The 12,223-nt window shown below is 39.7% G+C and overlaps 1 protein-coding gene across 3 annotated transcripts in view; it reads right to left on the bottom strand.

The window, feature by feature from the left end:
- Window positions 1-12,106, bottom strand: part of LOC147159436 (nectin-4-like) — a 12,312-nt gene extending 206 nt beyond the window's left edge. Inside the window, exons 1-13 of one of the 3 annotated variants that reach the window (XM_086058644.1) lie at window positions 11,492-12,106; window positions 9,280-9,378; window positions 9,048-9,131; window positions 7,626-7,817; window positions 7,379-7,546; window positions 5,455-5,736; window positions 5,252-5,369; window positions 2,246-2,400; window positions 1,888-2,035; window positions 1,741-1,816; window positions 1,421-1,471; window positions 1,036-1,182; window positions 1-959 (exon numbers count right to left, since the gene is read on the bottom strand). The exon at window positions 1-959 is cut by the window's left edge and continues 206 nt beyond it. In XM_086058644.1, coding sequence (XP_085914770.1) covers window positions 603-959; window positions 1,036-1,182; window positions 1,421-1,471; window positions 1,741-1,816; window positions 1,888-2,035; window positions 2,246-2,400; window positions 5,252-5,369; window positions 5,455-5,736; window positions 7,379-7,546; window positions 7,626-7,817; window positions 9,048-9,102 — 1,749 coding nt within the window. In that variant the 5' untranslated portion in view covers window positions 9,103-9,131; window positions 9,280-9,378; window positions 11,492-12,106 and the 3' untranslated portion in view covers window positions 1-602. The remainder of the gene's footprint in view (window positions 960-1,035; window positions 1,183-1,420; window positions 1,472-1,740; window positions 1,817-1,887; window positions 2,036-2,245; window positions 2,401-5,251; window positions 5,370-5,454; window positions 5,737-7,378; window positions 7,547-7,625; window positions 7,818-9,047; window positions 9,132-9,279; window positions 9,379-11,491) is intronic. The other 2 variants (XM_086058646.1, XM_086058645.1) reach the window with 2 other exon arrangements.
- Between the last annotated feature and the right edge of the window lie 117 nt (window positions 12,107-12,223).

Raw genomic sequence — 12,223 nt, 5'->3', positions numbered from 1 at the left:
GTCTTATAACGCAGTAACAGTTGTTAAACGGCAATCCAAACCTGTTAAATCTACTTCTTCAATATTTATATACATGTTTGTAAGCTCTAACTAATATACCTGCAGGCATTTGTAGTGTCACACTTTCTGCACTTTCCAACATCGCCACTAAAGGACGCTGAAGACAACGGAATTTTTTTTGCAAATTGCTTTCCACTGCGCAGATGCCAAAACAACCGTTTTTAGTCAAATTGTATTCAAATGATTTTCAAACTTGTGGAAAAAAAAACATTAGGTTGGAGAGGTGGAAATAAATGACAATAAATGTCAGATTTGCCATATTTGGGGTTCTTGCTAGGCAACAATTATTTGTAACAAAAGGAGCGTACCAAAGTAAAAAAAGTGGCACGTGGAAATATCCTCCCCCCAAAAGGTTTTGTAGTCAAATTGAATTCAAATATATTCTTAGTGTTGAGGGAAACAAATCCTGATGTTAATGAAACTAAAGTACAGATGTGAGACAAAATAATACTTAATATTTGCCATATTTGGAATTCTTGTTATGGCACATATTTGGAACAGAAGGAGCACATCTTGTAAACTTGTTTGTGAGCAGCTTCCTGCTACACAATCTGGGCCTTGTGCACCAAGGAGGCATGAGGGCTAACAACGGCGGGGCTCGTCTTTGGTTTGAAAGTCTTGGTGCCATTTATGAGCTCACTTCCCGGACTGTGCTCCTCAGACACTTGGGAGCGCGTGCTCTGGCTTTCCCGGTCATCGCCAAGCTCCCGGCTAGCGGGACCCTCGAGGCCTTCATCCACCTCGTCGTCGTTGTCGGTCACGGACGGAGAGCTGCAGCTCAGGGAGGGGTGACGCAGAGATCTGACGGAGCTCCCTGCCCTTGACCATTCCTCATTTAGCGGCACGATGGGCTTGATAGGCAACGGTGTTGGGACGCAGCATGGAAGGAGAGTTCCCTGCTCCACACATTCACAAAACACACAGTTATTTAATGTAGGTGCAACTGTAAAACTGGGGGGGGGGGGGGGGTGGTACCTCATCACGGTCTAACAGGCTTTCTCTGCCCTTCTGCGAGTTGAGCAGGACCGGTCGACCCATGTAGTCGTGCGCTCCCCCTCCTCCTTCCCCTCCTCCCGACCTCCCATAGATAGTCGAGTGGCTCTCGCGGCTGGGAGCCAGCTCCTATCAGCACAGGAAACAGACGCAGATCACAAGAGGCTGATGGTGAGAAGTTCCTCTTTTGCACCAAGCTGAGTGACTTGATGATTTGGTAACTGTGTTTTATTCAATGGCACCACAGGAAGGGAACAGAACCAGGGGCTCTTTGTCAGGCAATGTTTTTTTTTTGTGTGTCTACACTCAAGAGTCAGAGAGGAATAAAACAAGCATCAAGTTTGATCATTGCAGTGAGCAGACTGACCCCAAGGGAGGACAAGGTTCCCTCCACCCTCAGCGGGATGCTCTCCTCCGTCTGCAATGACAGGAAACAGACAGATTTTTATAGTCGCGTACAAACTTACTGCAACTTCGCACGTCAAACGTTCCAGTTTCCTCAAGAGAGGCAAAGCAATGCTTTCCTGTCTCATTCCGAGTGCTTCGTTATGTCTTCATTTCATGTCTGACAAAGAAGCACTGACTAAATCGGATGGTTTTGCCTCATAGGCAGAAGTGGGTCGCGCAGACGGATGAGAAAACGGGATGTTTGTTCTGTGTCGGGGGGGAGAGAGAATCATTCTGTACCGCTCGAATTGCATCGGTGCTGACCGAGTTGATCCTCCTCAAAGAAGCATACCAGGACAGAGTGCTGATTTCCTCCCTGTGCAAAATAAAAGATGAGATCGCCGGTTCTATAAACTCACTGAACAACGTATTCATCGCATTTCATACTTCGTCTCGCTCAGTTCCCTCTTCAGCCTCTTGTGGTGACAGGTGACAGTGATGATGATGGCCAACATGAAGAGGAGCAGCCCCACAGCTATCACCCCGACGATGACCATCGTCATGTTCTCCGTCATCATCTGTCTCTCGGGAAACTCTGCAGTAGGGAAAGCAGGGAGTGGTTAGGACTATGCCGAGTTGTCTGTGGTATTATGTTTATCCAGGTTCGTACTGTGCTCCCCTTTAAAGGGGCAGAGCTTGGGCTTTGTTTGTTTTCATGTTTCTTGGACTTTTAGGGATCAATAAAGTCATCTGAATGTGAATGTATGGGCAGAGGGGTGTCAAAGTCTCAACTTTTGTCATCTACCTGACACGGTAATCTCCACCTCCGCAGTGCCCACGCCAACCTCATTCCTCGCCACACATTGGTAGGTGCCGCTGTCCGATAGGTTGAGAGGGCGCCCAAACTCCAGGGTTCCATTGGGGTGAGGAATCAAACCCTCCGGCAAATCGTCTCCGTGTCTATAATACAATATGACACAAAATAAGTTGTTAAAAAAAGCATTGTGCTTCTTCACCTGCTATAAAATTCAATTCTTTAAATGTTTCTGATCCTTTAAGGAAAAAAAATCCACCATTAACTCATTCATTGCCATAAATTAATTAAAAAATATATATAAAAAATTAGGGGCGACAGGTAATTAAATATTTTAATTGTAATTAATGGTATGCCTTCACTAGTTAACTCACGATTAATCGCAAATTTTATCTGTTCTAAATGTACAATAAAAAAATATTCTAGGTTTTCATACTCTTGTTAACAAAAGTAAAAAAAATGTTAAACTAATAGAAATTAGTTCAAATTAATTTTCTACGTTTATAGCCGTCAATGGCAGCGAATGAATTAAAACAAAGAAAAGATTATTAAACATTTGGAGCATCAGGTGATTAAAATTGTAATCATAATTAATCGCATGACTTTACTAGTTAACTCACAATTAATCACACATTTTATATCTGTTCTAAATGTACAATAAAAAATTGTAGCTTTTCATACTCTTGTTAACAAAAGAGGAAAAAAATGTTAAACTAATAAATATTTCAAATGTATTTTTGACGTTTTTAGCCGTCAATGGCAGTGAATGAGTTAATATGTCTTATGGCCTTAACCATTGAAACAAAGAAAAAAAAAGTTAATCTTTTCAAGAGGAAGTAACATTAAGCAATGAAAATAATGCTATTTCAAAAGTGTGCACATGCTCTTAAAACTGGAGTTGACCTATCACATTCAAACTCATACGATTGCAAATATAGTAAGCCCCCCCAAAAAAACCTTCCATCTTAAATTGAGTTGTGTACAGAAAAAGTATTGTCCTGGTCTCATTTCTTTACATTACCAACCACATTTGAGAAGGGGTGTGTATACTTTTTATATCCACTTTAAAGCCCCCCCCCCCCCCCCACCTCGAAAATTGTACCTGTGCTTGTTCTTTACCTCAGATTTAGGTTCAATTAATGCATTTATTCACATAGATACAAGTCTAAAGAGTTCAAGTGAACACAATAACATTAAATTCAAGATTTTTCATGGCATGAAAGCAAACTGGACCCTAATGCAGGGAAGCAAGACTGGCAAGCCAAGAGAGAAGGCGGGATCTCCCCAAAAGTTTGTATTTAAAATAAAAATAATAAGGTAACAATAAATCAAGATTCAAAGCAACAAAGGAACACAAGGAACCAAAACACACTCAGACATGACAAAAGCTTCATGACTTATGCCAGCAACAACAATGACACAACACGAACCACAAGAAACCAGAGAATTTAATACAAGCAGACGAGACAATGGGGCACACCTGGACAAGCTGGAGGCAGCTGATAGGTTGACGAGAACAGGTGGAAACAGAACCCAAACGAGCGGACGACATTCACGAGACAACAATTACGTGAAATAAAATGAAGCAATTGCGCCATTTTGAGGCAGCCAAACATTGAATGACTTCATCCATTCTGTTCCTCTTTCTCATCGGCCGTCTTGCTCAAACTCTTTCAGTTCCTTCTGTAATCTTGGCTACCTTTCCCTTTTCCTCCAACTTACATTTTGTGCAAGCACAAACACGACGAAGTGCCACCAACGATTGCTTCACCCAGATGCCTGTTATTGACAACAGCAACAGGTTTGGCCCGCCACGTGTGTTTGTGCGTGTTGGCTGATGGTTACAATCAACATAAAAAAAACAAAAAACACTTGGGTCAGACTGCAAGTTTAAACAATATGGCAAAAAAAAAAGAATAAATAAAATGTTTATTTTATTGACATATGAATTACTGTAGCAGATAAATCAAACTAAGACAACTGAGACAAATCCTTTCTGCTCCACGTTACACAAACTAAATTTGGCAGAAAAAGGTCGACCCGGATTGGCGCATATTTGCGCCATGTTTGATCTAGTATATGCTCACAGTCAACCTGAAACTTATTACACTCACTAATCACAATCGTAGACGTAATCGCCCTGCCCTACGCAACAAGGTAATCTAAGCTAAACCATGCCAAGCTAGCTCAGGAAAGACTAATGAAATAGCTCAAACTAAAACTGCAACGTTCATTTTTCGTTAAGTATTAAAAAGTGAAAATTAACTGAAGCTACATCTTTATATAGCAAGTTTATAAAGCTAACTAAAACTAACTATAAATATAGCAAAACTGTTTTCGTCGTTCTCAATTAATATCATACATGAGCTTTTTTGTTGTTGTCTTGCACTCGACAAATACTCCATTTATTAAAAAACAAAAACTAATACTAATCAAACTAACTTCAAACGAAGCATTTCAATATATAATAATAATAATAATAATTAACAAACGAGCTAGCTATGAAAACTAACTGAATTTTAAATAAATAAAAAATAACTATCATGAAAAGTTCAAAACTATTATAGCCCTGCTAGGCACAGGTATCAAATTATTGTATCCTTAATGTAAATGTAGTTTTAAAGCAGACTTCTCACCTGTTTCCATCATAAGCAAGGTTTTTTTTTCATTCATTGTACTAATGTGAATCTTAAAACCCAAAGCACACAAAAAAAACGTGATTGCACCTCAAGCAATAACTACGATGTTTCCCGCGATAAAAATAAATCGACACATGTTGTTTTTCCTCTTAAACCATAACGTCTTCTGCCTCACCCTGATGACTGATTTTAATCCCCCAAATTGAGCAAGCACACGATGACTCCAGTACGGCGGGTTCAACGCAAAGGCAATATGCCAATGTTGATGTCAAGGTGTAATCACACTCGCGGTTACTGGAAAAGTAACACCAGACACTTAGTCAACAGACAGCCATTCATTTGTCTGGTCTTACTGTACCTGGCCCAGGTGAATTGCTTTGGTTTGGGGTTTCCTCCACTCACGCACGTCAGGGCCGCATGCTCCAGGCCCACATACCAGTCCCCATTGTAGCCCGATATCTCGGAATCGGGAGGAACTTGGGAGGGACACATACAAGCCAGTTAAGCACGTACGCAATGTTTGGAACCGGATTTGCTCATCCAATTTGGGATCCCACTCACAGTGTACAACCAGCTTGTTTTGGTGCCTACGCGGGCCCGCCGTGAGCGTCGGATGCCACACCAGACAATCCAGCTTCTTCCCGTTCATTTTCCTCAGCGGGTGCAAGGAGAAGTGGGTGGTGATGTCCCCGTTGACCCATGAACGGTTGTTGGACCGACCGTTTAGCTCGGTGTCCCACGACAGCTGCGGCGGCGGGCGGGCCAAAGAGCGGCACGACGCCGCCTGCCGATACGACTGTCCCTCCACCAGAATCACAGGATCCACGGAGGAGATCGGGATGGCTGCAGGACAAACATGATGTCAAATATCTCTGAAGTTTGGAATCACAATACCAATAGCCTATTTCAGTGGAACTGGACAATTGGGACACTATTTGAAAAATGTGTCAGCGATGGTTGTCAAGCGTCATCATCTAAACTACAGTTGTTAAGAATAAAACAAAATACAATATGAACATGCTCATGCTCAGACTGTTTCATCAAATATAATCTGATACAGATGTATTTAGCATGCAAGCAACAAAATCATTTGTTTCTGATTACTTTTCATTAACCAGATTGTTATTATTTGGCATTAGCCTAGAGCAGGGGTCTGCAACCTGCGGCTTTGGAGCCACGTGTGGCTCTTTAATCCCTCTCCTGTGGCTCCCTGGGGATCTCTAAAAAAACATTTTTAGAAATTAATAATTTTACATATTCACTTTTAATTTTTAGATCAAATATTCTTTAAATAAACTCATTTAGATAAGAAATGAATAAATATTCAAAAATGGTCAGAGTCCAAATTTTAGAGAAAAGGTAGATGAAAAGGCTGTAAAAAAAAAAAAAAAAAAACTAAAATGTCCAAAAAGTGACCATAAAATGTCCGAAGAGGAAAATCAGATATTTATCATAAAATCACTGAAAAATTGCCCCAATTTTTTTTTTTAAAAAAAGTGGAAAAGAAAATGTTCAAAAAGTAACCATGAATTGTCCAAAAACAAAAGAACAAATCCCCAAAAATCTTTGGAATTGCCACACAAAAAAGGCTGATTTTTTTTTCTCCAAAAAGTAACTATAAACTTCAACTGTAATTATAAAATGTTCAGGAAAAAAATCCCAAAAATGAAGACAAAAAAAAAGTCAGAAAATAAACATTCAAAAAGTAACTATAAAATGTCCAAAAACAAAAGAAGAAATCCTGAAAATTACCATATACATACACAAAATTGCCAAAATGTCATAAAATTGATAGCAAAACAAGTCTGAAAAATATGTCCCAAAATAGCCATAAAATGTCCAAAAAAGAAATAAGAGACAGAAAATGACCCTAGGTCCATAAAATGTCAGACATTTGTCAGAAAGATAAAAAAAAAGTCTAAAAGTGTATGAGAAATGAAGTATGAAAAATTAAAAAAACAAATCCAAAAAGGGAAGAGGAAAGGTGGAAAAAAATGTGTATACATGATGGATTCTGCTGTCTATTTTGTGTTGTGGTGCAGCTCTAATTAGGGCCTTCTTGGGCCCTCAGTACATTAGACTAACACTAACACGCTGTTTCCTTCATCACAATCTGATTTGCGGCTCCACACACATTTTGGGTTATTTAAATTATTTGACCTTAAAATGGCTCTAAAGACAGGAAAGGTTGCTGACCGCTGGCCTAGAGGAAGTTAAACGTTACAAATAATTCATCAATTTATTTTTAAACCTCTACTGCCTGTAATACAATAAGTTTAAAAAATATATTAATATTGATATTGGTGGGAGAAATCCTGGATGAAATAAATACATTTTTACTGTTGATTTGTAAGTGGATGGATGTTTTTCTATCCATCTCATCAACCGACTGACGGGCTTCACCTGTGTCATCATTCCTCTCGGCCGCTACTCGTTAGCCGCTCTTTATTTGATTCTGTCTTTTGGAAAAAGATGAGAAACTCACTCCAGACAATGAGAGTCACTATTTGGTCAAAGTTTCCCATAGGGAAGGAGTTGATGTGACACTTGTAGCGCCCCTCGTGTGAGACGTCCGTGCTGAAGAGCACCAAAGACGAGTCCTCAGTGGGGACGCTGCTGTTGAATCGCACGCGGCCAGACCACGCCCCAAAAGCTGTCAACAACACATCACATTTGTCTTAATTGTGGGGAAAAAACGGAACATTATTTACATGATTTGTACATGTAACTACCAGTCTGGCCTTCAATGTGGTGGTAAGCTGTGATGATCTGCTCCCAGTCGTCCCACGCCTCCTTGTACCATGTGACCTGCACCACCAACTCCATTTCCTTAGGATGGTAGCGGCAGGGCAGGACCGTCTCCTTTTCAGCCAGGGAGATGATGGAGTCATCCGGCGGCCGCTCGACAAATTCTCCTCGAGTCACTGTGACGAAACAGCGACAGTGAAAAATGCTACGAAACGGTGACAACAGAATAGATTTCAAATTCAGTGTCCCGATATTTTTGTCCTTTTCGAAACAAGGGGAGCTGTGTTGAACGGGTAGGCAGAGATATGTCGCTTGACGAGTTACGTGAGACGACCTGTCATAGCGCCTCGTGTCTGGACACGGCAGGAATTAACGACGTAAGGTACGCAAGTAAATGACAGTCACAATGTGTCGTGTATGCGGCCTGTTGACAAATGGCTTTGCTGTACAGATAAGCAGCCACATGACCCTCAAACCGCAAACATACACTTCAGACATCCTGTTACATTTATCTTAGCGTAAGGAAGAAAAATATGAATCCAACTTGATTAGGCTAAAGTGTCCGTACTGATTATGCTGACCTTGTATTTACTTGGTTTCATATTTTCACATCACTACAACAAATGCAAGTCTTTCGTCACAGTAACAAAGGCAATGATTCACAATGATTCACTGCGCGGTGTGGACGGGACTGCATGCGTTACGTGATTCATGCATTTCCCATGAACACCAGCTTGCCCCCATAAGATGGAACCCAGGGGCGTAAATTACAATGAAAACAGCAGGGGCTCCAAAAGGGAACCCTGTGGAACACCATAGGACATTCAATCAAACATGACCCCCAAAAAAAGTTGTAAGCAAAAGGACAAATTTAAACGAATCAAATGTTCTGCCTGTAATTCATATCTGTCAAGTTTTAAGCGATTAATAAATCATTAAATCCATATGAGTCAGGGCCTTAAAAAAATATGTAAAATGTAACCACATATCTTTGTTCATTGTGTCTATGCTAGTGACATATAGTGAAAGACCACAAAATGCCATTCACACAAACAGAATAAGCATTGGCACGTGCAAACAGGATAAGATCATTATTCCGATTCAAAATACTTTATTCATTGCAGTTTTATAGTCACCCTAGCAAGTTTAACAGGCTTCTTGCTCATTCTGGGACAACATTGGATTTCCTGAAATATATGCTCATTTCCTGAACACTTTTAAGTCGATCACATGCTAAAAAAGCAACAGCGAGAAAAGTAGCAGATTTGGACAAGATTGCTTGCGGGAAACGAGTTTTTGTTGACATACTCAAATTTGGTGTGCGTATAATAGTATTAGGAGTGTATGTTCAATAGCCTAGAGGAAGACTGATAGATCCCACGATAAAAACATTAAAGTCTCCTTACCAGAGATCCATGGGACTAGGAGACACGGCAAGAGCCATCTGAGCCAGGACCACATCCTCCCAACAGTTGCTGCACCTCTTGAGCCTACAAATCATCATACTGGTATATAGAGTCCTAAATACTGTGTTAAGCCAAAATCCTAGCATTCGGTCTTTTTTCTGTGGTGGTTCATCACACACATGGTGAGAGCAAAAAAAGGCTCACCTGTCAGTGATACACCTGTTTGCGTTACCTGTGCACTTGCTTCCACCTCCCTTTCCACAAGTTAACTTTCCGGTTTGGCGGAGGCCGGGCGACAGTTTTTTCTGTTCTTGTCTTTACTTGCCTGTGGCTGCAGACAAGACACAAATCCCCCAGGCACACAAAAACTGACTGCCAGAAAAGCCACCAAATCGGCCACTTTTTTGTGTATTTGAGCTAGTGCTTTGTTCAGTTATAACAAGTACAGTGGACTCTTGCACACTCGCGGTTCGGCACCGATGGAGACCCCAATTTTTTTTAACACCCTTATTCAAGAATGTTTAGGGTTTTAAAAATGGATGCATTTCAAGATATAATGGAAATGCTTCATATCCACGGTGAAAACTAACGACGCCTTTTCCTATGCGGCTGGGCAGATTTTTATAGTAGTCAAACGACATTTCATCACATTTTGAAATCAAAATAATCCTCAAAAATCCAATTACAATGATCAAATGTCCAATGTTTTTCAACCAGCGGAGAGGGTAATTTCACCGCGCAAGGCCGCCATTTTGACTTGGCGGAATTGTCAATTATATTTAAAAACAACCGTGCTAATTTAGCATAGATGCTATAATATTTAGCACTTCATTTCCACGGTGAAAACAAACGACGCCTTTGCCTATGTGGCTGAGCAGATTTTTATAGCAGTCAAACGACATTTCATCACATTTGGAAATCAAAATAATCCTCAAAAATCCAATTACAATGATCAAAAGTCCAATGTTTTTCAACAAGTGGAGAGGGTAATTTCACCGCGCAAGGCCACCATTTTGACTTGGCGGAATTGTCAATTATATTTAAAAACAACCGTGCTAATTTAGCATAGATTCTATAATATTTAGCACTTCATTTCCACGGTGAAAACTAACGACGCCTTTGCCTATGCGGCTGGGCAGATTTTTATAGTAGTCAAACGACATTTCATCACATTTTGAAATCAAAATAATCCTCAAAAATCCAATTACAATGATCAAATGTCCAATGTTTTTCAACCAGCGGAGAGGGTAATTTCACCGCGCAAGGCCGCCATTTTGACTTGGCGGAATTGTCAATTATATTTAAAAACAACGTGCTAATTTAGCATAGATGCTATAATATTTAGCACTTCATTTCCACGGTGAAAACAAACGACGCCTTTGCCTATGTGGCTGAGCAGATTTTTATAGTAGTCAAACGACATTTCATCACATTTGAAAATCAAAATAATCCTCAAAAATCCAATTACAATGATCAAAAGTCCAATGTTTTTCAACAAGCAGAGAGGGTAATTTCACCGCGCAAGGCCGCCATTTTGACTTGGCGGAATTGTCAATTATATTTAAAAACAACCGTGCTAATTTAGCATAGATGCTATAATATTTAGCACTTCATTTCCACGGTGAAAACAAACGACGCCTTTGCCTATGTGGCTGAACAGATTTTTATAGTAGTCAAACGACATTTCATCACATTTTGAAATCAAAATAATCCTCAAAAATCCAATTACAATGATCAAAAGTCCAATGTTTTTCAACCAGCGGAGAGGGTAATTTCACCGCGCAAGGCCGCCATTTTGACTTGGCGGAATTGTCAATTATATTTAAAAACAACCGTGCTAATTTAGCATAGATGCTATAATATTTAGCACTTCATTTCCACGGTGAAAACAAACGACGCCTTTGCCTATGTGGCTGGGCAGATTTTTATAGTAGTCAAACGACATTTCATCACATTTGGAAATCAAAATAATCCTCAAAAATCCAATTACAATGATCAAAAGTCCAATGTTTTTCAACAAGCGGAGAGGGTAATTTCACCGCGCAAGGCCGCCATTTTGACTTGGCGGAATTGTCAATTATATTTAAAAACAACCGTGCTAATTTAGCATAGATGCTATAATATTTAGCACTTCATTTCCACGGTTAAAACAAACGACGCCTTTGCCTATGTGGCTGAGCAGATTTTTATAGTAGTCAAACGACATTACATCACATTTTGAAATCAAAATAATCCTCAAAAGTCCAATGTTTTTCAACAAGCGCAGAGGGTAATTTCACCACCGCAAGGCCGCCATTTTGACTTGGCCGAATTGTCAATTATATTTAAAAACAACCGTGCTAATTTAGCATAGATTCTATAATATTTAGCACTGCTAAATATTATAGAATCTATATTGCGGTAACAATGTAATCACCAAAATGGTGTAAAAACACTTTACTCACAGGTATCTTGTTCTTCGTACTCAACGAAGCATACTCTTGTGACTTAGTTTTATCGTACGTTAGCCTACATGACTGTTTATACTGCCCCCAAGTGGCTAAAACGTGCACACCGGAAAGAGCCCGTGTCAAAATAAAGCAAAAACTTTTACATTCTATTCATCCTTTCCTTTTTATTTGCAACTGTTCAATACGGAAAAGTGAGTAACACAACATTTTTTTTCTTTTTTTTTTAAGTGCTTATGTTCTTCTTTGCCGATCCAATTTAAAATCGTTTAAAATATTTTTGCCCAGCGGGACATAGTTCTGGTTGTCATCCACATTGGAGTGAAAGGAAATACCATACTTTGTTAAGAAGGAACCCAGGGGCAGCAAATCAAATGAAAATAGCAGGGGCTCCAAAATTGAAGCTGTAATTCATATTGTTATAGTTGTTACATTCATGTCCCTCCTTGTTATGTGTAACTTCTCAATAAAATAATCAAGAACATAAATCATAAGAGTAACATAACTCTATAATTATTTTTTTGTTGTCAAATTTGCATTGCACTCAAAGCCGGCTAGAAAAAGCATAGCATAAAAAAATAAAATATAAACAGTGCTTGTGCTCTCCTTCCTTGTCACTTTTTGGTGTCAATTATTGCATATGTGTCCTGGACATGAGGAGTCAAACCCTGAGAAGACAATAAGCAACACACAAGTCAGTCATTTTGATGGGTCCCAATCACTAAAAGT

Source organism: Leptonotus elevatus, chromosome 17 (assembly GCF_054856555.1).
Source record: "Leptonotus elevatus isolate MCC_2025b chromosome 17, RoL_Lele_1.0, whole genome shotgun sequence".
Taxonomy (NCBI): Eukaryota; Metazoa; Chordata; class Actinopteri; order Syngnathiformes; family Syngnathidae; genus Leptonotus; species Leptonotus elevatus.
This window is presented reverse-complemented; position numbering and strand designations above follow the sequence as displayed.